Source organism: Bufo gargarizans, chromosome 8, assembly GCF_014858855.1.
Source record: "Bufo gargarizans isolate SCDJY-AF-19 chromosome 8, ASM1485885v1, whole genome shotgun sequence".
NCBI classification, from domain to species: Eukaryota; Metazoa; Chordata; class Amphibia; order Anura; family Bufonidae; genus Bufo; species Bufo gargarizans.
In genome coordinates, this window is record NC_058087.1 from 133,926,053 (window position 1) to 133,950,594 (window position 24,542).

The 24,542-nt window shown below is 47.2% G+C and overlaps 1 protein-coding gene across 1 annotated transcript in view; it reads right to left on the minus strand.

The window, feature by feature from the left end:
* Window positions 1-24,542, minus strand: part of C8H16orf89 (chromosome 8 C16orf89 homolog) — an 88,122-nt gene that overhangs the window by 56,768 nt on the left and 6,812 nt on the right. The window contains exon 2 of the mRNA XM_044304871.1: window positions 74-191. Coding sequence (XP_044160806.1) covers window positions 74-142 — 69 coding nt within the window. The 5' untranslated portion in view covers window positions 143-191. The remainder of the gene's footprint in view (window positions 1-73; window positions 192-24,542) is intronic.

Sequence of the window (24,542 nt, forward strand, 5' to 3'; positions counted from 1 at the left end):
ACAATTCCATTTCTACAACTCCTTCTTGGTGCATTATTTTATTTCAATGAATGTATTTATTTACCACACTTACCATTCTTCCAGCAATGAAAAACAGTAATTGATGGGACAAGGAGTAGCCAGTACACCCCTTCTTCTTCATCTTCTTCCAGCAAGGTGCAGTCACAACACATGGCTCATTGTTTTCATTGCTTTAGAACAAAATTAAGCAAATATAGTTAAACCATTTTATGTATTACACAGGACTTCAGGCTGGCGGTTTAATACATGCAAAAATATTTAAGATCCACAAATTCTGAAAAGAACAACATCTTACCTACGTGCTGTTTATGTGACAGCCTTAAAAACATTGGACACAGCACTCCCTGCTGCTACAGTTAATGAGCTCACTTTGAAATAAATCTGTTCGAAATTAGGGATTTCATTTTTATTAATTTTTATGCTCTTTTCAATTTTCAGTGGCCACTTGTTTTAGTTCATTGTGCTGTCACCTTTTCACCTCTATTATATTTTTAGACATACAAAAAAATGAATCAGTATTTTATAGACAATTTAACCCATAAAGTTATTATCAGAGACAATTGTTTCTATACAAATCAAATTTGTTAGGAATTTCCCAAAATATTTTAACTCAAAATGGTGATCACCAGATGTCAGAGAGGAAGACATTTGCCACCTAAGGCCGAATGCCCACGGCCGTGAGCAGTCCGTGGAACCGCGGCCTGGATTCCTGCTGAGAGCAGGAGCGCACGGCGTCATTGGTTGCTATGACGCCGTGCGCTCCCTGCTGCCGCCACAGTACAGTAATACACTGGTATAGATCATACCAGTAGCAACCAATGACGCTGTGCGCTCCTGCTCTCAGCAGGAATCCAGGCCGCGGATCCACGGACCGCTCACGGCCGTGGGCATTCGGCCTAAATGGGATACTTTTTAGGCTGTTTTTAAATAAAAAAATATCAGACAATGCAGTGTGTTATTAGCCAGGCTGTTTGTTACCAGAGGCTACCATCTGCTTACCCATAGTCATATACTGTATGTCAGTCACTTTTACATTACTAATGTTGTCTTGGCATAACGAGTGGTTGGATACAGTCCTAGGAGACCATAGCGTCTCATACATGACTTTTCATGGCATCTGGGGCATTTGTGATTTAGATCAAATTTATTTGGCATTGAATCTGACATCCAAGTCGTTAGAATTATAACTGAAATGAGTAATTTGCTTATCTCGTGTTATCATACTAGTTAACCCTATAAACCTACTCCCAGCGTGCCCTAATAGCTGTAGGCTGTCCAGGCATGCTGGGAGTTTTAGTTTTGCAACACCTGGAGGGCCGCAGGTTGGGCATCACTGCTTTAAACCAATGAAGCCACAGTTGTCCGTCAGGTCATAAATGTCTCAGGTTACAATATTAACTAACAATGACCTTTCCTGAGACGTGGTAACAGACAATGGCAATCTGCAGCAGAAGTCATAGGCTTCCTAGCCAGCCAACTAGTGAGCGCATGTCATTGTGACTGGCCACCACCAATCAGGTATAATTTTTGGGGTAAGTAGAGTCAATTAGCAGGTGCTCTGTTAGGCCTCATGCACACGACCATTGTGGGTTTTGCGGTCCGCAAATTGCAGATCCGCAAAAACCAGGATGGCGTCCGTGTGCATTACGCAATTTGCGGAACGGCATGGACAGCCATTAATATAACTGCCTATTCTTGTCTGCAAAACGGACAAGAATAGGACAGGTTATTTTTTTTGCGGACCACGGAACGGAGCAACGGATGCGGAAAGCACACGGAGTGCTGTCTGCATCTTTTGCGGCCCCATTGAAGTGAATAGGTCCGCATCCAAGCCGCAAATACTGTGGCTAGGATGCGGACCAAAACAACGGTCATGTGCATGAGGCCTTAAGTGTTTTCGCTGATTGAGATCTAGGAGCACCTTCAGTACATGTACTTTTATGCATCAACATTTAAGCTACTTTTATGCCAACTGATGGCATTTGTAAGACTGATCAGGATCCTGATCAGTCTTAAAAATGTCTGATCAGTCAGAATTTTGTCATCCAGAAAAACAGAACCGGCATTTATTTTTTTCACCTTTTTTTCGGTCTGCGCATTCAGGCAAGTCTTCAGTTTTTTTGGCATGCTGTGGTTTTCTCTTTTGCCTGATCAGTCAAAAAGACTGAACTGAAGACCTCCTGATGCATCCTGAACGGATTGCTCTCCATTCAGAATGCATGGGGATATGCCTGATCAGTTGTTTTCCGGTATAGAACCCCTGTGACGAAACTCTATGCCGGAAAAGAAAAACGCAAGTGTGAAAGTACCCTTACCAGGACAAGCTACTCCTTAAAAGAAAAAAGAAAAACACGGCCGGCTCTTCGCACTCAAATGGATGAGGCAAGTATGATTTTTTTATTTTTTTTACCGCCATTCAGGGAAAATTGATTCGCTACCACGAAGCACGAGGAAATTCAGCTCTGCGGCGAATCGAATTTGTCCTTGAAATTCAGATCGTAGACTTCAATTTGCTCAATACTAACCTTGAAATATGACTAGCTATGGCACAATTTGGCAGCTAGAAGGGAGAGTTATTTAGGGACATTTAGTATCCAGCAGTCCCTACCACAGCTTTGCAGGCTATGTTAGTAAAGTGTGAAGATTCAGGGGGTCATTTACTAACAGCTATACGCCACTTTTTGTTGTATCTCTGTCACAGATTGCGGCGCAAAGCTTATTTGCGCTGCAATCTGAAACTTTTCCCCGCTCACGCCAGGTGTTAAAAAGGTGGTGTGGTTTGGGCGGGGAAGGGGGCCGTCCAGCAGGCCTGTCTCATTTATCATTTTCTACACTTGTTTTGTCACGGTGCGGTTCACTGTGACAGTTGTGGCCGTGTAGGCTGGCTGCAGGCTCTCTCACGTACTGGCTGCAGGCTGACACCTGTGTATGCTGGTTGCTTGGGACTGCGTGCTGTAACCTTGTGTGTGAGTTGGGTCTGATAAATGGATGCATTTCTGTTTGTATCACAGTGTGGCTCAGTCACTCCTTGTTGTTGTGTAGGCTGGCTTCCTGTAACCTCATATTGGCTCAGTTAGCCTATGTATGCTGGTTGTCGTTTGGGGCGTGACGGCTGCAGCATTCTGTGTCTGGTGTGAACTGACACTTGTGATTGTGTTCTGTGCTTCTGGTACTCCTGGTTCTGGTGGGGTTAACATTCCCTGGTCTGTTCCTGGTTTTGGCTTATCAGGTGCTCTGGTTATTGCAGCTATTTCTATCTTTTGCCTTGCTGGGTGTAGCCCCCTGCTGCTCACCCAGGGGGTTTTGCCATCTGCTCTTCTGTGTGGTGTTGCCTGGTAAAGCATTGTTGAGGTTATAGCCTTGCCTGATCTTCTGTACCTGTTCTGTGTCTTGATCCACTCTGTTCCATGTTTAGCCTAGCAGTGCTCTAACTGCGTCTGAAATCATGGCAGTGATAAACTGCTTCTGATCCAGTATGTTCCTTGTATTGTCTGCAGTGTCTTACTGCTTCTGTTCCTGTGTATGTTCTGCCTTCATCAGAGGGCTCCTGGATTCTCCGGAGGGTGGATCTCTAGTTTGTGTGCAGCTCTGCCTGAAACCGCCATGCTTCCATTCCGCATGGGGTCTGGATGCTGGAGCCTGCAACGATTTTATTTTAGGCCACGGGATTACAGGCCCCAAACAATAGGCATTCACCGGACAGGAGGTATATTAGACGGTCATTAGATATCAATTTTACTGCAGACCAGTGGATTACAGGCCCCAAAAATTAATCAATCATTCAATGTACAGAAAAGAACAAGCTTTATCTTCTTCTCATTGTCTGTCGCTAGTAGAGGCCTAAGCATGGCAGGCAGGTTCCCCCAGAAGTATCTTGCTGGATGAGCAGCCAATACCGCACTTGCATCAATCTTGACAGGATTCGGCTCCAGGTGTAGAGGAATAGTTTTTTTGGAATGCTTTCTCCATCGCAACACCCTCCACATCGTTGAATAAACTGAAGACTGGCTGATTCTCTCCTAAGATTTTTTTTTAATGTTATTATTAAATTTATTAAACATTTTATTATGAAATTAATTCCATATATATTTTAAATTCGGTGTCTCCATTATCAATCTGCAGCGTGGGGGTCCCACACTACGCACTTCCAAAATTAAGTTCTACGCACTTCCAAAATTAAGTGGGGCGAATAGATGGCGGATGATCGGGACGCTCCATGATCTTCCCAGGAGCTGATTTTGGGAGCCGCGGTTCATTTCTGAGACGCCTGTGTGGGGATCCAAAGACCATCTCCATCTCCGTGCACCACAGGATGTCCTCCTCCTCCTCCTGTGTTAGGAAAAATGTAATTTTTATTATAAAATGTATTAAACATTTTATTATTAAATGTATTAAATATAATAAGGATGCTTTCCATTCCATGATGATTGGGAACCCCCGACAAAAAGACTGGGCCTTGGTTGGTTTGAATCGTGATTAAATTTGCAACTCTTCCGGGCTCCAAGCAATCTTGAAGCTTTGTCTTCTCATTGTCTGTCGTTAGTAGAGGCCTAAGCATGCCAGGCAGGTTCCCCTAGAAGTTTCTTGCTAGATGAGCAGCCAATACCGCACTTGACAGGATTCAGCTCCAGATGGAGAGTAATTTTTTTGAGGGAATTCTTTCTCCACCGCAACACCACGTCGTTGAATAAACAGACGTGGTGTTGGAGCACAGTGGAGCACACAAACACACGTTGCCAAGGGCAACCGCACGCATACCTGTTGTCCGCGGCAACCGCACTTGAGGCAAACAACTAAGTGCCCCCAGCTGCGGTTGACACAACACCAAACCGCGGGAACTGCATGCGGCTCCCAAGGAGTCACTGACCATGACCAAGGGTCATGACACTCCCACCCCTCAAAGCCCTCCCAACCGAAAAGGGAAGCTGGTGGGACCAAACAACAGGGAGGGGGGAGGGGCAATGCCTGATAACCACCAGTGTCTCCCTCCAGAACTGCTGCCAACAAACCTGGACCGACACAACGGTCCCAGGTCATCAGCCACCAAAGCAGACTGAAGGAAAGAACAACTGGAGGCACTGCCAGACAGGTACCCGTATCCTTCTCCAGAACTGCCGCCAACATACTCGGACCGACACCTCGGTCCCAGGCAGCCAGCCACCAAAGCAGTCTGGAGGAGGGACACTGGACACCGCGTCCGACTCAGTAAACGCTCCCACTCCAGGTCGCTGCCAGCAGCCACTCCCCAACCAGCACACCGCCAGAACACCAAAGGAATGCTGCCAGCAGACGACCAGAGATAGGAACCCTGAGAGGGACGAGGGGTCACCAACATGGACACGGTTAGCAAGGTGGCGGGGAAAAGCCACCAACCGTGCAGTTAACGGTGAACCCCATAACGCTCTCCCTCCGGAGAACGCGCATGCACCCCATCAGCCTATGGCGATGCATGCTTCACCCTCTTTCGAGGGAAACCAGGCGAGGATGCATTCTGGTCATACTGTCACGGCTGGGGATGGGGGAAACCCTCAGCCGTGCGGTACCCGTAGATGTTTGGTCGCTGCTTGGCCAGGACCACAGGATCAGGGAGCAGGTCCCCTCCTAAAGCCTCCCTAATCTGACCCTGACTCCTAGCTGCATGAGCCGCCCTTAAAGGTAGGAGGGCCCATGCTCAGGAACCTCGGATCCCTACTGACACTTCGTCGTTCCCTGAACTAGGAGCTGGGTAGACATCCCGTTCCTCCTGGACACAGAGAAACAGGAGTCTAAAGTGGCCAAGCTACAAAGGGAACAGAAACACATACTGTCACGGCTGGGGATGGGGGAAACCCTCAGCCATGCGGTACCCGTAGATGTTTGGTCACTGCTTGGCCAGGACCACAGGATCAGGGAGCAGGTCCCCTCCTAAAGCCTCCCTAATCTGACCCTAACTCCTAGCGGCATGAGCCGACCTTAAAGGTAGGAGGACTCATGCTCTGGAGCCTCGGGTCCCTACTAACCCTCCGCAGGTCCCTAAGCTAGGAGCTGGGTAGACTACCTGTTCCTCCTGGACATGGAGGAACAGGAGCCTAGAATGGCCAAGCTGTAAATAAGGGGAATCCAATACAACTTATGGCAGTGGCAGGTACGTGGAAACTACAAACTCACCTACCTGCCACAGACACACAGCCTGGAACCCATGTAAAAGTGCTGTTGTCCACAACAACAGAAATGACAACAGCACACACCATACATCACACGGGAAACCAGGAAACCATAAGGTGCAATAAACAAGCAACCGCATACACATAGACATCACATCAGACAAGGTAACAATTTTATGACCAGAAGGGTGGCCCCCACTGGCAGTTGGTAAATAACCAGGAGGATGTCTCCAGCAAGCATGGCTGAAGCACCCTCTTTGACTACTGCCTTCCACTGAGGCTTTATAGGGCCAAGAAGCCACACCCAACAGCCAGACACACCCAGTGCACACACACACTAGAAAGGAAGTTAACCCTTCACACACCAGGGAAGGGAAGACAGCAACTTAAAGGGGAATACACACAATAACCCCCGTGCACACAAATACACATTGCCAAGGGCAACCGCACGCATACCTGTTGTCCGCGGCAACCGCACTTGAGGCACACAACTAAGTGCCCCCAGCTGCGGTTGACACAACAGCAAACCGCGGGCAACTGCATGCGACTCCCAAGGAGTCACGACCATGACCAAGGGTCGTGACACAACTGCTGCACATTACAAATGCACTATAATATATGTTCTATGTTAGAAAGTATATTATAAGTGTATTACACCCCTCTGTACTGCACACCTATCAATAGTACATCTATACCAGACCTTAAAAGGACTTTTGTGGCCCTATTAGATAGCGTTTGGTGTCCCTAAAAGTCTGTCCCTGCTCCACACAGCAACCTCTCCCTCGGAGGGTGGATTCCTGCACCAACATAGGCCAGGTACACTATTGTACAGCCAGGGCACATGTGCAATACACCTTTTTTCCATCCCTGATACAGAAAGATAATTTATCTGTATGTTCAATCTGTGACTGACCTTCCTACAGCAATTTTTGGGTGGGCGCAATGCAACATATAAAATAAATATGAATAATTTAGTACTTAATCCGTCTGTTAGTTCGGTGGGCGACAAAACTATTTTTTGGTGAATTACACCTGCACCTGCAAATGTGCCAGGGACAATAATATAGTTAATCTGTCTCTGAGTTCAGGGGTTGACATATTTGCATTTTTGGCTGTGATATACCCCTGCTCTACATGGCGAACAGGGAAATAAATTTCACAAATTCATCTGTTACATTGTTGGGTGACACTAAACAATTTTTGGCTGTGATATACCCCTGCTCTACATAGCGGACAGGGAAATACATTTCACAAATTCGTCTGTTACATTGTTGGGTGACATTCACCACTTGTTCGTAATGTGGACTATAATTAGACATAATTTTTTTGGGAGAACCGCCATGTGGACATATGGAAACGGAATGCACACCTAGTATATTCCATTTTTTATGCAGATCCATAGAAGTAAATAGATCTGCATATTGGCCACAAAAAAAAAAAAAAATACTTTACTTGAATCAACATTTTTTAAAGCGGCTCTGTCACCCAGATCAACCATTCCCTTCCAGGCATATACATTGACAGCGCTAAAATAGTGGCAAAAAAACAGGCAAAAAACGGAATATCAAATGGCGGCTAGATCAGATTTATTTATAAGGTAGGGGGTATGTCCATGTGCTGAAACGTCTCAATTGGCTGTCCTGTACCACCTGAAGGATGTGTCATGGGTCAAAGTTCTTCACAATGTAAAAGAATATGGTGCCATCGGAAATAGCCATATGTTCGCCATGTTCGGTGAACCGCAAACTAGCAAAGTTCGCCGCAAAACGACCGCCGGGCGAACCGCAAGGCCATCTCTAGTGACAAAACCCCTTTAACTTTCTACTTGGTTTCAGATATCCTGAGATGAGTGGCACAAGATGACCAACCTTTAAAGCGGCTATGTCATCCGGATCAACCCTACCCTCCCAGGCATACAGCCTTGTAGGGTGGATACTGCTGATTAATACGATACCTGTCTTATGTCTGTCTGCGGAATCGTTGCGGAGAAAAATGAACTGTTACACTTATGCAAATTAACTATTCTAGCGCTGTCAATCTATATGCCTGGTAGGGAAGGGTTGATCCGGGTGACAGAGCCACTTAAAAAAATGTTGATGCAAGTAAAGTTTTTTTTGCGGCCAATATGCAGATCTATTCACTTCTATGGATCTGCATAAAAAATTGAATATACTACGTGTGCATTCCGTTTCCATATGTCCACATGGCTGTTCTCCCAAAAAAATGATGTCTAATTATAGTCCACATTACGGACAAGTGGTGATTGTCACCCAACAATGTAACAGACGAATTTGTGAAATTTATTTCCCTGTCCGCCATGTAGAGCAGGGGTATATCACAGCCAAAAATGCAAATATGTCAACCCCTGAACTCAGAGACAGATTAACTATATTATTGTCCCTGGCACATTTGCAGGTGCAGGTGTACTTCAAAAAAAATAGTTTTGTCACCCACCGAACTAACAGACGGATTAAGTACTAAATTATTAATATTTATTTTATATGTTGCATTGCGCCCACCAAAAAATTGCTGTAGGAAGGTCAGCCACAGATTGAACATACAGGTAAATTATCTTTCTGTGTCAGGGGTTGAAAAAAGGTGTATTGCACATGTGCCCTGGCTGTACAATTGTGTACCTGGCCTATGTTGGTGCAGGAATCCACCCTCCGAGCCACTTGTGAATGACTGGCCTGACAAGTGTTGAAATGTCACCCAACATGCAAACTGATGGATTTGCTGAATTTATTGGCCTGGCTGTCACATATGCAGTGCAGGCGGCAGGGTTAGTTGAAATGCAGTGTCCCACTACCCTCGTGGGTACTGCAAAGTTGTCGTGTTATGCTTTGTATGCTTTATTTAACCTGTCTTATGCTGCAGTGCATCTTTATGCATAATCCCTGCCAACAGGTGTGTTAGATTGCATTACACTGAGCCTACCACTAGGGGGAGATAACATATCCCATATATATAGCCCAGCTCAGGCCTAGTCGGGGGTGTGCAGTCTAGCAGTTCAGTCTGGAGTCTTCAGCCCTGAGTTTAAGTGGTCCACATACTCAGAAGGATATTAATCCAGAAAGCACTAAAGAAGCAGAGACCCAAAGGGTTACGACCATCGTTATACACGCCTTAGGACCTTTGGAGTTACAAGTGAAGGATTTACCAGCCTCCGGCAGCCTCACTAACCTGCTCTGGGATAACAAGGACCAGCATAAGGTCCCTTTCACACGAGCGAGTTTCCCGCGCGGGTGCAATGCATGACGTGAACGCATAGCACCCGCACTGAATCCTGACCCATTCATTTCAATGGGTCTGTGTACATGAGCGTTGTTTTTCACGCATCAGTTCTGCGTTGCGTGAAAATCGCAGCATGTTCTATATTCTGCGTTTTTCACGCAGCCCTGGCTCCATAGATGTGAATGGGGCTGCGTGAAAAACGCATTGCATCCGCAAGCAAGTGAGGGTGCGATGCGTTTTTCACTGATGGTTGCTAAGAGATGTTGTTTGTAAACCTTCCGTTTTTTATCACGAGAGTGAAAAACGCATCAAAACGCATTGCACCCGCGCGGAAAAAACTGAACAACTGAACGCAATCGGAGACAAAACTGACTGAACTTGCTTGCAAAATAGTGCGAGTTTCACTGAACACACCCTGAACGCATCCGGCCCCAATCCGCAACGCCCGTGTGAAAGCAGCCTACCAGTAAGAACATAAATCTGTATCAATAGCTTGAGAGACAGACGTCACACCTGTCAGCAGTGGACCTGTTGCAGCTTTACCTCTGTCCATCTTAAAGAGACAGTTTTCTATATGGATGTAACTGTTACTAGGAGCAACGATCAGTAAAAGTTGTAAGTTGGATTGCACCATTCTTGCCTCAGTCTTCAGTTCCTCAATTAACACTACAGTAAATGGTTGTACCACCACAAAAGGTACTGGCGTCACGGCTACAAGAGACCTTGCCATAAGCACATTAATACAGATCATCAAGGGCACCTCGAACCACCATCTGACCTGTGTCCCTTACCCCAGAGTGTGACCCAGAGAATTCTTGTGCCGTTCTCCTTATCACTTATGCGAGCCTGCCCAGGGACGACATAACCGTGAGGAACCAGAACTGTATTTACCTCGGCCCACCTAATGCTCACACCATGACCTCACATGTAATTCCCCAGTTGGTCTGGCATACCGCAAAAAGATCAAACTGTGAATATGTCACCCCACAATCCAACAGATGAATTTAGTCTATTTATTTGAGCAGCTGTCACATATGCAGCACAGGCCGCAAGGGTATTTTCTGACGAAAGAAAAATATAAATTTTTCACCAACAATGAAACAGATGGTTTTAACAGATTTTCTTTCACCAACACAAATACAGTGCAGGCCGCAAGTATTAAGGCTAAGGTATTGCCGTATTTGTGTGAGGGGAGGCTCCCTCTCACGGCATATAAGGCTAACCCCCCGTAACCCACGTCGTGCGGCTCGTTGCGTTTCCGACGAGTTCACTTCCGGGTCAGCAGAGCAAAGCGCGGTCGGAGTCTCATCGTCGCTCTGATCTCCGGCGGCTAGCGTTCAGTATAAGGTGATATGGTTGGGGGACGGGGGGGGGGAGGGTTTAGGCATTAGACGCCGGTATTTTGCATGGATGGCGCTGGTTTGCAAACATGTGCGCGGCGGTCTCTGGCCGCGCCACTTACCCGGCACCGCGGCAGTCAGCCGGCGTAGCCTCGGTCCCATCCGTGGGCATGGTAGGCGTGTCTTACGTCCTGCGGCATGTGCCACCGCCACAAGTGCCTTGGTAGTCGGCATCTGGGTACGGTGCTTGCGTTCTGGCAAGGCATGGTTCCCGCGGTGGGGGTCGCACTTACAGTACTCCTGGTCAGGGCAGTCTGGGAGTACCTTGGTGCCCTCAGGCCAGGCCATCAGGGCCATGGCCTGGTCCGGCTCCTGGACACTGTGCAACTTAGGTACCAGACTTGTAGTCACTGCAGGCAGCAGGCCATGTCGCACTACATTGTGGCTTCTCATTCACACGCGTAGTAGCCTCTATCTTTAGTCAGCAAGAGTCAAAGTGTAATGGTGGCACATCTATACTCATACATTGCTCATAATAGTTAACCTGTTAGGGTCCTAGGTCATAACCACGGTGTCTTTTACAGGTCAGTAGGATTGTCATCCCACAGCACGTATTTTGCCACTACGTATATCCTGGCACCTTGTTCCGGCAGGTAAAGGAAAAAAAAATAAAAATCATTATAATATACGTGGGGGGGGGGGGGTGTTAGGGGAGGTAGAGGTGGTATGATGTATTGAGTGCTTTTTCCTTTTCCCCCTTTAACTCACAGTAGTGAGGCATACCTGCATTAATTCAGGTAGGTGACTCAGGTCCGTCGCGGGGGGGGGGTTTCACGGTCTGGTAGCACGGGGTGTGGCACATTCAGTACAGGGTGTTCCACTCCTGAAAAAAAAAAATAATAATTTTTTTTTTTTTAAAGGGGCAGACGTATATTTTCTTCACCATTTGTCACGGCCGTAGGGCACGAAGGCCCGTCACAGCAGCCCTTGTGTCGGGTGTTGCGGGCACTGACGTTCGTGATCTGCACACGCTCGTTAGTCTGTCACGGCTACAGACGCTCGATAGTCTGTCACAATTACAGACGCTCAATAGTCTGTCACGGCCACAGACGCTCGATAGTCTGTCACAATTACAGACGCTCGATAGTCTGTCACAATTACAGACGCTCAATAGTCTGTCACAATTACAGACGCTCAATAGTCTGTCACGACTACAGACGCTCGATAGTCTGTCACGACTACAGACGCTCGATAGTCTGTCACGACTACAGACGCTCGATAGTCTGTCACGACTACAGACGCTCGATAGTCTGTCACGACTACAGACGCTCGATAGTCTGTCACGACTACAGACTCGTTATAAATCCGTCATGTCCACAGGTCACAAGGTATTTATATGTCTTGGGTAAAACGTGGATGTGGCAACAGATTCAGGAGTGCGATGCCCGCTTCACTGGGCAGCACCGAGTTGTGTTAGCAGGCTCAGGTATCACGCGTCCGGTGACACTGGTGTTGGGAGCACGCGAGTAGATACCCATAGGTAACCATAGTTTCCTTTAGTTAGGATGTCTCAGCAATCTCAGGTGGAAGAGAGCGTCGCATCTCACAGTAATGAAGATGTCCAATCCGAAAGAGAGGCGGTTCCAGCTCTCAGATCCTGGACTGTGCCGAGGCTCACGGCAGAACTGTTGAGGAGAAGAATTCCTTTTCCAGCGACCGCTAGGAAAGCGGAACTTTACAGGTTGCTGTTCTCAGAACCCCCGGCTGCAGGGGAGGACTCGGGGTCCACGGACATGATACAGAATTCCTTGTCACAACTCCATGCTGTAGTCAATTCAATGGCATCATCTTTGTCCCGCTTTCAGACCAGGTTAGAGGCGATGGAAAATGCGGCCTCTACTTCGAATGCGGTTGCCCCGAATACTACCGTGCAGTTACTCACTCAGTCTTCAATGATGGGCCCCCAGGTCAACCCTCTAAATATAGCGCCATGTCATTTCATTCCAACCAATGTGCGTCAAGACATATTAGATGGTAAGGATGTCAACCTAGCTTCCTTGCTCATAGCCACGCATGAAATGCCGGATAATAAGACCATAGCGAGTGGAGAGGTGTCAGTGATCCTGAAGTCTAGAGATGTTAGGCTTAACAGGAAACTTACCGTAGCAGAGTTCGTACTTGCATTTAGCTTGTTCAGAGATGTAGTGTGTTCAGTGAGTCCTAATAGAAGAGAGGAGCTGGATCTGTATTTGTACAAGGTTGTGGATCTAGCCTAACAAATATGGCGGTTCGGCGTTTTACGAATACCATAGGTCTTTCTCAGCTAAAGCGGCAGCGGCGCAGAGGCAGTTCCAGCATACCGTTGACTGGTCCGTAGTCGACACCGAGCTGTTTTGCCGGCATTTTGCAGGTCTCAAAGCCCCGGCGTGTAGTAGCTGCGGCTCTTATGCTCACGCCACAGATTGGTGTGCTGGCGCCAGGCCAGAACGAGCACAAGCTAGCTATACTCCCCAACCTCCGTTTGCCAGGCTTACAACAGGCGTAGACAAGTTAGGGCGGCCGATTAAATACCTTGGTAAAACACAGATATGTAACAACTTCAACGCCGTGGGTTGTTTTTATAGTCATTGTAGGCTGCTGCACTTGTGTACCCTTTGTTTTAGGGCTCATTCTGTCACCGTGTGCCCCCAGAAGGGGCAACATGCGGCATGACTAAGCGTGGTAGACACGGATCTGCTGGCCATATATTTACGAGATCATCCAGATCAGAGTTGGGTACAGTTTCTGATCGACGGCCTTCGGCATGGCTTCCACACTGGTCTGGTGGCACTGCCGCAGGTTACGTATGAATGCAAAAACCTGTTGTCAGCCAGCAGAGACCCGGTCTCCGTTTCACTCTTGCTAGCGGGCGAGTTAGAGAAGGGATATTTAATAGGTCCAATGGCACAGTCCCCATATGATTGTTGAAGGGTCAACCCCATTGGTGTCGTCACGGGGAAATTTTCAAATAAAAAAAGGGTAATCTACGACTTGTCAGCTCCTCATTCACTCTCCATTCCAAGTCTGAATTCGCTGATACCCTCCGAGGAAGTTTCCATGAAATATTCTTCCATAGATGAAGCCATACAGGTCATTCTGTCACTAGGCAAGGGAACCTGGGTGTCGAAAGCCGACATCACGGATGCCTTTAAGTTGTTACCCCTTAAACCTCAGCTGTGGCAGTGGCATGGCGTTAAGTGGCAGGGACAGTATTATTTTGCGAATAAATTGACTTTTGGCGCTAAGTCGAGTCCCTGGCTTTTCGATCAGTTTGCCCAAGGCTTGCATTGGGTACTAGTGAATGTGTTTCGGGTGCACCACGTAATTCACTACCTGGATGATTTCCTGCTAATCGAGCCACCCACACAAGCCCCACGAGATCTCACGGTGTTGAGAGGAGTTTTTGAAGACCTTAAAGTCCCCGTAGGCCCCAATAAAGTAGAGGGTCCAGGTAATACCATTACTTTTCTTGGCATTTGCTTGGACACAGTCAGCATGCAAGCAAGTTTGCCTCACGACAAGTTAACCAGGATTAGAGAAGTAGTACACAAACTCGCTCGTGTTAGAGTCACCACCAAAACAGATCTCCAGAGTCTACTTGGTATGTTGAACTTTGCGATGAGGATAATACCACAAGGTAGATCATTCATTTCCAGGTTGCTGAAACTTCTACCCTTAGCCCCGGATCAGGATAGCGCACTTAGGTTAGATCAAGATGCGTTAGCAGATCTCGTGATGTGGGACGAATTTTTGGCGCAGTGGAACGGAGTGTCGTTTTTTGTCCCCTCTGTGTCTAGTCACTCTCCGGTTGTCCACACAGACGCAGCTTCTTCTACCGGGTTCGCGGCCATTTACAAGAAACATTGGATGGCCAGTCCTTGGCCGCCTGAAGTTTTATCTATTCCAGGCTTTCTACAGTCGTCCACTCTTTTTGAGATATATCCGGTAGTAGCAGCAGCTCATACGTGGGGTAGTCTGTGGGGTAACCAGACCGTGTTGTTTCTGACAGATAATGCAGCACTGGTGGACATCATGATGAAGGGCAGGTCTGGGTCCAGAGAAATCATGGCATTTTTGAGGAGGTTTGTGTGGTTGTCATTACAGTGTAGATTTAATTTTGTTTTCACGCATATTCAGGGACAGAGGAATCTTGCTGCAGACGCGCTATCTAGGCTCAATGTTCCATTCTTTTTACAGGTTTCCCCAGGGGCAGACCAACTACCAACTACGGTCCCGCAGCACAACCTGCTAGTCATGCAGTAGCACCACTACTCCTCACCGCTAGATCCCTGGTGGAAGAATCCCTCTCCGTGAACACATTGAAGGTGTACAAGACAGCCTGGTTGTTATTCAATAAGTTCAGAGTCTCACATCCACAACTAGATATGGGACACATAACCTACCTAATGGCTTTTATTGGGTTTTGCCACTCTAATTTGAAGTTAGCTTACAACACAATCAAGCTATATTTAGCAGGAATCCAGCATTACTGCTATCTGGCTCACCCGGAGCAGCCCTCCCTGTTTTCTGCCTATCCCATCAAGGCTATGTTACGAGGTATACAGAAAACCACCTTTCAGAAAGCCACAGGTCGTCAGCCGTTCACAGGTCCCATGTTTAGGGCAGTCTCCGACATGCTACGTAACCGGCCCTTCGGGCTAGAAACTAGTAGACTAGTAGAGACGGCGTTATACCTGGCATTTTTCGGCTTCTTAAGACCCGGGGAATTTACGTGCACAGCCTCTTCCACCAAGTTCCTTCGTAAAAAAGATCTAATTCCTGATAGTTCAGGGTTCTTGCTTAATCTAGAACAGTCTAAAGCTGCTCGTCCAGGGGAGATGGTACGCGTCAGGTATTTTCCCACCGGGGGTCAGTGGTGTCCAGTCGAAGTCCTAAACCAATGGTTACTTCATATACGCACATCGCTACCAGACTCGCCGTTGCTGCCTCACAACGGCACACCTCTCAGCATTCAGGTTTTCTTGAAATACATTAGGACACTACTTGTCAATGTCAATGTTGTCCCAGCTAGCATCACGGGTCACTCGTTTCGTATCGGCGCTGCCTCAGCCGCCTCCAAGAACGGTGTCCCAGTCCATGTCATCAAGAAACTAGGCAGGTGGAAGTCCTCGTCGTACCTTTCGTATATTCCAAACCCATGTCATGAAATGTCTGTTGCTTTTCATAATCTGTTGGCATAATTCGTGTTCATTAAAGCACTAGCTACACTAACGTTTGTACTTTTTGGCCACTTTAGGCTACCTTTACGACAGCAGTTATGGCATAATTCTACTGCTTATTATGGTTAGGGGGTCGTGGTAGGGCACGCTTCGGATAGCCGTCCGAACACAAAGGTACTTTAAAGCAAACATTTTTTTTTACTGATTATATTTCACTGCAAAAGACAGCAAAATGTGCTTAAAGAGGACCTTTCATCTGGCAAAACATTGTGAACTAAGTGTCATGATCTGTACAGCGGCGCCCAGGGATCTCAATGCACTTACTATTAACCCTAGGCGCGCGCTCCGTTCTCCTGCTATGCCCTTCGGTCACTTGGTTATAGTAGGCAGAGACTTAGGGGACTTGGTTATAGTAGGAGGAGACTCCCAGGCTGTAGCGCTGGCCAATCGCAGCGCATAGCTCACAGAAGGAAACACCCAGGAGAATAAGGGCAGTCTCCTCCTACTATAACTAAGTGACCGAACATACTGGAGGGCATAGCGGGAGAACGGAGAGGCGCCCAGGGATAATAGAAAGTGCAGTGAGATCCCTGGGTGCCGCTGTACAGATCATGATACTTAGTTCACATTGTTTTGCCAAATGAAAGGTCCTCTGAGCATGGCAAGTGCTCAGCAAACAAATGTGGATAGGGCAATGACTTAAAATAACATAAAATACGTAAAAATAAAAAATAATAATGTTGATCTAGGAGGTGGAGATCCATATGAAGTATGTGGTTGAGGAGGCGGTGGACGTGGCGGTGTAGATGGAAGTGGCGGTGGAGGAGGAGGAGGAGGAAGCCAACCCTGTTTTTTTTTTATTTATTTTTTATTAAGGTTCACCCCAAAACATTGGGAAATATAAAAAAATAAAACAATGAGAAAGTGCGCTGGAGTATAACAATGGCTGGGTGAGACCAGTATACATGTCTATTCTGCACAAGGAATGGACCATTCCTGTGGGATCCATGCCTGTTTCATTTTAATAAACATGAGCTTGTCCACATTGGCTATGGACAGGCAGCTGCGCTTGTCTGTGATAACGCCCCCTGTAGTGCTAAACACACGTTCAGACAATACACTGGCTGCAGGGCAGACCAGCACCTCCAAGGCGTAAAGGGCAATCTCAGGCCATATGCCCAATTTGGAGACCCAGAAGTTGAAGGGGGCAGACCCATCAGTCAGTATGTGTAGGCGTTTGCACACATACTGCTCCATCCTGTTGCTGAAATGCTGCCTTCTGCTAAGACGTTCCATATCAGCTGGTGGTGCTGGTTGTTGTGGCGTGCTGACAAAACTTTCCCACATTTCGGCCATGAAAACCCTGCTTTCTGAGGTGCTGGCGGTGCCCCAGCTGCGTTGGCGACCACTTCCTCCACCTTGTGCTTCCACTGTGACCCCGCTGTCAGGTGGGAATGCCATCAGCAGCGCCTCTTCCAGCGTGCGCTTGTACTCGCGCATCTTACGTTCACGCTCCAGTGACGGAATTAAGGATGGTACGTTGTTCTAGTAACGGGGATCCAGCAGCGTGGCCACCCAGTAATCAGCACAAGTTAGAATGTGGCCAACTCAGCAGTCGTTGCTGAGACACTGCAGCATGTAATCGCTCATGTGTGCCGGGCTGCCCAAAGCAACGACAAGCTGTCCTCTGTGGGAGGTGTATCGTCTGTGTCCTTTGTATCCCCCCAGTCACACACCAGTGATGGCCATGAGATGGTCTGGGTGCCACCCTGCTGTGAACACGGTTCCTCCTCCTCCAACTCGTCATCCTCCAGAACTGTGCCCTGGCTGGACAATAGTGTACCTGGCCTATGTTGGTGCAGGAATCCACCCTCGGAGCCACTTGTTAATGACTGGCCTAAAACCCTAGGAAATAATCCCTCTTCCTTCTCCTCCTCCTGTGCCACAACCTCTTCCATCATCGCCTGAAGCGTTTTTTTAAGGAGACATAGAAGGCATGAAAATTGTAGATTCACACTGAAGGCATCAAAACTATGAATTAACACATGTGGAATTATATACATAACAAAAAAGTGTGAAACAACTGAAAATATGTCATATTCTAGATTCTTCAAAGTAGCCACCTTTTGTTTTGATTACTGCTTTGCACACTCTTGGCATTCTCTTGATGAGCTTCATGAGGTAGTCACCTGAAATGGTTTTCACTTCAAAGGTGTGCCCTGTCAGGTTTAAAAAGTGGAATTTCTTGCCTTATAAATGGGGTTGGGACCATCAATTGCATTGTGGAGAAGTCAGGTGGATACACAGCTGATAGTCCTACTGAATAGACTGTTAGAATTTGTATTATGGCAAGAAAAAAGCAGCTAAGTAAAGAAAAACCGAGTGGCCATCATTACTTTAAGAAATTAAGGTCAGTCAGTCCGAAAAATTGGGAAAACTTTGAAAGTGTCCCCAAGTGCAGTCACAAAAACCATCAAGCGCTACAAAGAAACTGGCTCACATGCGGACCGCCCCAGGAAAGGAAAGGAAGTCACCAGCCTCAGAAATCGCAGGTTAACAGCAGCTCAGATTAGAGACCAGGTCAATGCCACACAGAGTTCTAGCAGAAGACACATCTCTAGAACAACTGTTAAGAGGAGACTGTGTGAATCAGGCCTTCATGGTAGAATATCTGCTAGGAAACCACTGCTAAGGACAGGAAACAAGCAGAAGAGACTTGTTTGGGCTAAAGAACACAATTGCTTTGATTACTGCTTTGCACACTCTTGGCATTCACTTGATGAGATTCAAGAGGAAGTCACCTGAAATGGTCTTCCAACAGTCTTGAAGGAGTTCCCAGAGATGCTTAGCACTTGTTGGCCCTTTTGCCTTCACTCTGCGGTCCAGCTCACCCCAAACCATCTCGATTGGGTTCAGGTCCGGTGACTGTGGAGGCCAGGTCATCTGGCGCAGCACCCCATCACTCTCCTTCATGGTCAAATAGCCCTTACACAGCCTAGAGGTGTGTTTGGGGTCATTGTCCTGTTGAAAAATAAATGATGGTCCTACTAAACGCAAAACCGGATGGAATAGCATGCAGCTGCAAGATGCTGTGGTAGCCATGCTGGTTCAGTATGCCTTCAATTTGGAATAAATCCCCAACAGTGTCACCAGCAAAGCACCCCCACACCATAACACCTCCTCCTCCATGCTTCACGGTGGGAACCAGGCATGTAGAGTCCATCCGTTCACCTTTTCTGCGTCGCACAAAGACACGGTGGTTGGAACCAAAGATCTCAAATTTGGACTCATCAGACCAAAGCACAGATTTCCACTGGTCTAATGTCCATTCCTTGTGTTCTTTAGCCCAAACAAGTCTCTTCTGCTTGTTGCCTGTCCTTAGCAGTGGTTTCCTAGCAGATATTCTACCATGAAGACCTGATTCACACAGTCTCCTCTTAACAGTTGTTCTAGAGATGTGTCTGCTGCTAGAACTCTGTGTGGCATTGACCTGGTCTCTAATCTGAGCTGCTGTTAACCTGCGATTTCTGAGGCTGGTGACTTGGATGAACTTATCCTCCGCAGCAGAGGTGACTCTTGGTCTTCCTTTCCTGGGGCGGTCCGCATGTGAGCCAGTTTCTTTGTAGCACTTGATGGTTTTTATGACTGCACTTGGGGACACTTTCAAAGTTTTCCCAATTTTTCAGACTGACTGACTTTCATTTCTTAAAATAATGATGACCACTCGTTTTTCTTTACTTAGCTGCTCTTTTCTTGCCATAATACAAATTCTAACAGTCTATTCAGTAGGACTATCAGCTGTGTATCCACCTGACTTCTCCACAACGCAACTAATGGTCCCAACCCCATTTATAAAGCAAGAAATCCCACTTATTAAACCTGACAGGGCACACCTGTGAAGTGAAAACCATTTCAGGTGACTACCTCTTGAAGCTCATCAAGAGAATGCCAAGAGTGTGCAAAGCAGTAATCAAAGCAAAAGGTGGCTACTTTGAAGAACCTAGAATATGACATATTTTCAGTTGTTTCACACTTTTTTATGTATATAATTCCACATGTGTTAATTCATAGTTTTGATGCCTTCAGTGTGAATCTACAATTTTCAGTCATGAAAATAAAGAAAACTTTTTGAATGAGAAGGTGTGTCCAAACTTTTGGTCTGTACTGTATATATATATATATATATTGCAGTTGCCTGGCTGCCCGTGTGTGAGAGGCTGCAGGCTCAGTCACAGACAGCACTGTGTGCACTGCACACCATTCATACAGGGTGTGACAGAAAATACCTCGCAGATAAAAAAAATTATATTTAAAAATTTTCTGTGATATAATCACATTTGCAAGCCCATATGTGTCAGGCCCACACATACTGTATACTGCTAGTGGCTAGACCTCCACTCATACCGTTACAGGGTGTCATTCACTCAAATACCTTGCAGATGAAAACAATTATATTTAAAAATTTTCTGTGATATAATCACATTTGCAAGTTCGTGTGTGTCAGGCCCACACATACTGTATACTGGCTAGTGGCTAGGCCTCCACTCATACCGTTACAGGGTGTCATTCACTCAAATACCTTGCAGATAAAAAAATATTATATTTAACATTTTTCTGTGATATAATCACATTTGCAAGCCTATGTGTGTCAGGCCCACACAGACTATACTGTGCCCACTGCCCACCACTTATATAGGTTGGCACAGTACCTTGCACGCATAGTACCACTTCACATAAAAAAAAATAATGACAGGCAGAGGTAGGCCACCCCGCAGGGGCCGTCGTGGTCGTGGTGCTGTGATTTCCACTGGCCCTGGAATAATGCCCAATGTTCAGAGGCCACGTACCCTGAACCCAAAAAATTCTGAGAAAATAGTTGACTGGCTTACACAGGACAGCCAATCTTCATCAGCTTCCGCTAAGAACCTTGACGCACCATCCTCCTCCAGCTCAGCTTTGGTCACCTGCTCTCAAGTTGCCACTCTCCCGCCCGCCGCCACCACCACCACTACCACCACAGCCACCACAGCCGCTTCACTTGATCCCTCAGAGGAGTTATTTACACATCAGTTGCATGAAATTAGTGATGCGCACCCATTATTGCCAGGGGATGTAGATAACACTGATATGTCTCAGTCAGGCAACATTACACACATAGACGTACACAGGGCCGGCCTTTGGGGTGTGCGGGCTGTGCGGCCGCACAGGGCGCCATAGCAACAGGGGCGCCGGGCGGCCGACAGTCCGCCGCAAACTAAGTATACTCATTACTATTTTGCTGCGGCCGCCGGCTAACTAACAGCGCTGAAAGCGCACAGACTATTGGAAATAGTGAGGAGGGGGCGGGGCCCGCGGCCGCTCTGAGCTTAGGGCATTGTAATCCTGTGCCCTGCTGTCACTCACTGCAGCGCCGGCAGCCGGGTGATCAGCTGAGCGCAGCGCTCCAGTCCCGAGCCGAGTCCCTCCTCTCCCTGCTCCCTCCCTCCTCTATCTACACTACAGTGATGCGTGCCGTGCCCCCAGCCAGGCGGTCTCCCTCCTCCTCGCTCCTCCCCTGCCTGCGGCTGCCTCCCAGTGACCCTGCCTCCTTCTCTCTGATAAGGAAGTCAGGTGACCGTCCACAGTCAGGAAGTGACATCAGAGAGAGAGGCAGGGAGCTCCTTCACCGTGGGAGAATTAAAATCATTCCTCTTCACTTCTCTCCAGTCCAGGCAGCCTGCCCAAGTAGTGCCCTGTGCCCAGCCTGCAGGCTGCAGTGCAGCAGCAGTGGTTTTTCAACCTGACCAACTAAGACAGTCCTGAGTCCTGAACTGAACTCTGAGAGTCCTGACACCTGTTGTCCTGGATAGTCACTCACTTACTTCTAAAAAGGTATAAATATAAAACATTTGAAGTGTAATGTAACAGTGTTTAAACAGGTTTCTGAAATCTGTCAATCATCAGAAAAAACGTTATGTAGCTGACTGACATTAGTGATGGGCTGATGTCAGCAGTACATAACTCCCTGCCTGCCGCTGCGCCGTTCTCTTAAAATAAAGACTTATAATATGCTAATGAGCCTCTAGGTGCTATGAGGGCGTTCCTGCAGCACCTAGAGGCTCCGTCTATTCACCCTTTGGCAGTGGTACGCCCATGACCAGTTGATTGACGTCTCGGGTTCTCCTCTTCGTCCCGTAAATCCCACGCCTGAGCCGTCCCGTTTAGTATTCGGCGCAGGCACGGGATTTATGGGACGAAGAGTAGAACTCGGACATCAATCAACTGGACATGGGCGTGCCACTGCCAAAGGGTGAATAGACGGAGCCTCTAGGTGCTGCAGGAACGCCCTCATAGAACCTAGATGCTCATTAGCATATTATAAGTCTTTATTTTAAGAGAACGGCGGCAGCGGCGGGCAGGGAGTTATAAAACACTCTGTTATGTACTGCTGACATCAGCCCATCGCTAATGTCAGTCAGCTACATAACAGAACGTTTTTTCTGATGACAGAAACCCTTTAATAAAAAATATTAATTGATTGGACGACAACTATCAATAAAATGGATTTTTCACTAGCATGAAATTTAGGTGTCTGTATTGGACGATATGTATTATTGCACATATAAGATGCCCCCCACAAAACATGTCACTGGTTACCTGTGGCATTTCTTTATGGGGGCATATTTTAGGTGCAATACTAACAAGTGCCTTGCCCTGCACTCGCTCAGCTGTGCTCGCATACATATCGTGCCCTGTGTCCACTGTCCTGTGCCCACTCTGCTAAAGCCTGGCATAGCCCAGCTATGCCCAGCTTTACCAAAGCAGACAGGCAGGAACTGTGATGTGATCATATTTATTGTATGCATGTGTGTGTGTCCGTCCCTGTGTGTGTGAGACTGTCCGTCCCTGTGTGTGTGTGGCTGTCCGTCCCTGTGTGTGTGTGTGTGTGTATGTGTCGGTCCCTGTGTGTGTGACTGTCCGTCCCTGTGTGTGTGACTGTCCGTCCCTGTGTGTGTGTGTCCGTCCCTGTGTGTGTGTGGCTGTCCGTCCCTGTGTGTGTGTGGCTGTCCGTCCCTGTGTGTGTGTGTGTCCGTCCCTGTGTGTGTGTGGCTGTCCGTCCCTGTGTGTGTGTGTGTGTCCGTCTCTGTGTGTGCGTGTGTGTGTGTGTGTCTCTCCCTGTGTGTATCACCATGCCCACAGTGTTCCTATGTCTTGACGCAGCTGCATCAGAAGTTCAGAATGTTCTGTGCGGGGCAAGAAGAAGATGGAAGAGGAGGCAGCGCCAGCATGGAGTCCGTGCGATAGACACAGGGAGGCACACTAAGGACGAAGGTAACACTTCCACATGATCTACACTAGTGTTATCTGTGGTTTTACATAGGACTGCAGGTAACACTACCACATTAGCAGCAACACTACTACATTTACGGAAATCAGAGAGCCATCACTGTGTTATCTGTATTCAGAGAGCTATGTGGTGTTATTTGTGGTGTTACATAGGACTGCAGATAAAACTTTTATGGTATATCCACAGGAGTCCCATAGATTCAGATACCGTATCGTGTAGCAGCATTATGGGTCCCAAAAAACCAGGGGTAAGGGGGGGGGGGGGGCCACAAGGTTAGCTCGCACAGGGCGCCTGAACACCTAAGGCCGGCCCTGATACCGGCAGCACACCTCATCCGGATTGAACCCCTATTCCCCCCACCTTTGCAAGTGTTGTGCTGATACAAGCATAACACCAGAAGGTGAGTGTAACTACTGACACAGTACTCTCTCTAAAACTATTTACCATACATTACTACCCTATGAGCGCCCTGTCTCTCGTTAATCCCGCCAAAATTGCCAGATGTGTGAGAAGAAGTTTGCAATCAAAATCTGTAAAAAATGACCGGTGAAATCCGAAAGGTGCTCTTTGGAATGTGTGCCCCTTTGCCCACCTAGGCGGCAAAAAAGTGTCACACATGTGATATCGCCGTACTCAGGAGAAGTTGGGGAATGTATTTTGGGGTGTTATTTTACATATACCCATGCTGGGTGAGAGAAATATCTTGGCAAAAGACAACTTTTCCCATTTTTTTTATACAAAGTTGGCATTTGACCAAGATATTTATCTCACCCAGGTATATGGGTATATGTAAAATGACACCCCAAAACACATTCCCCAACTTCTCCTGAGTACGGCGATACCACATGTGTGACACTTTTTTGCAGCCTAGATGCGCAAAGCGGCCCAAATTCCTTTTAGGAGGGCATTTTTAGACATTTGGATCCCAGACTTCTTCTCACGCTTTCGGGCCCCTAAAATGCCAGGGCAGTATAAATACCCCACATGTGACCCCATTTTGGAAAGAAGACACCTCAAGGTATTCCGTGAGGGGCATGGCAAGTTTCTAGAATTTTTTTTATTTTTTTTGGCACAAGTTAGCGGAAATTGTTTTTTTTTGTATTTCCTCACAAAGTCTCCCTTTCCGCTAACTTGGGACAAAAATTTAAATCTTTCATGGACTCAATATGCCCCTCACGGAATACCTTAGGGTGTCTTCTTTCCGAAATGGGGTCACATGTGGGGTATTTATACTGCCCTGGCATTTTAGGGGCCCTAA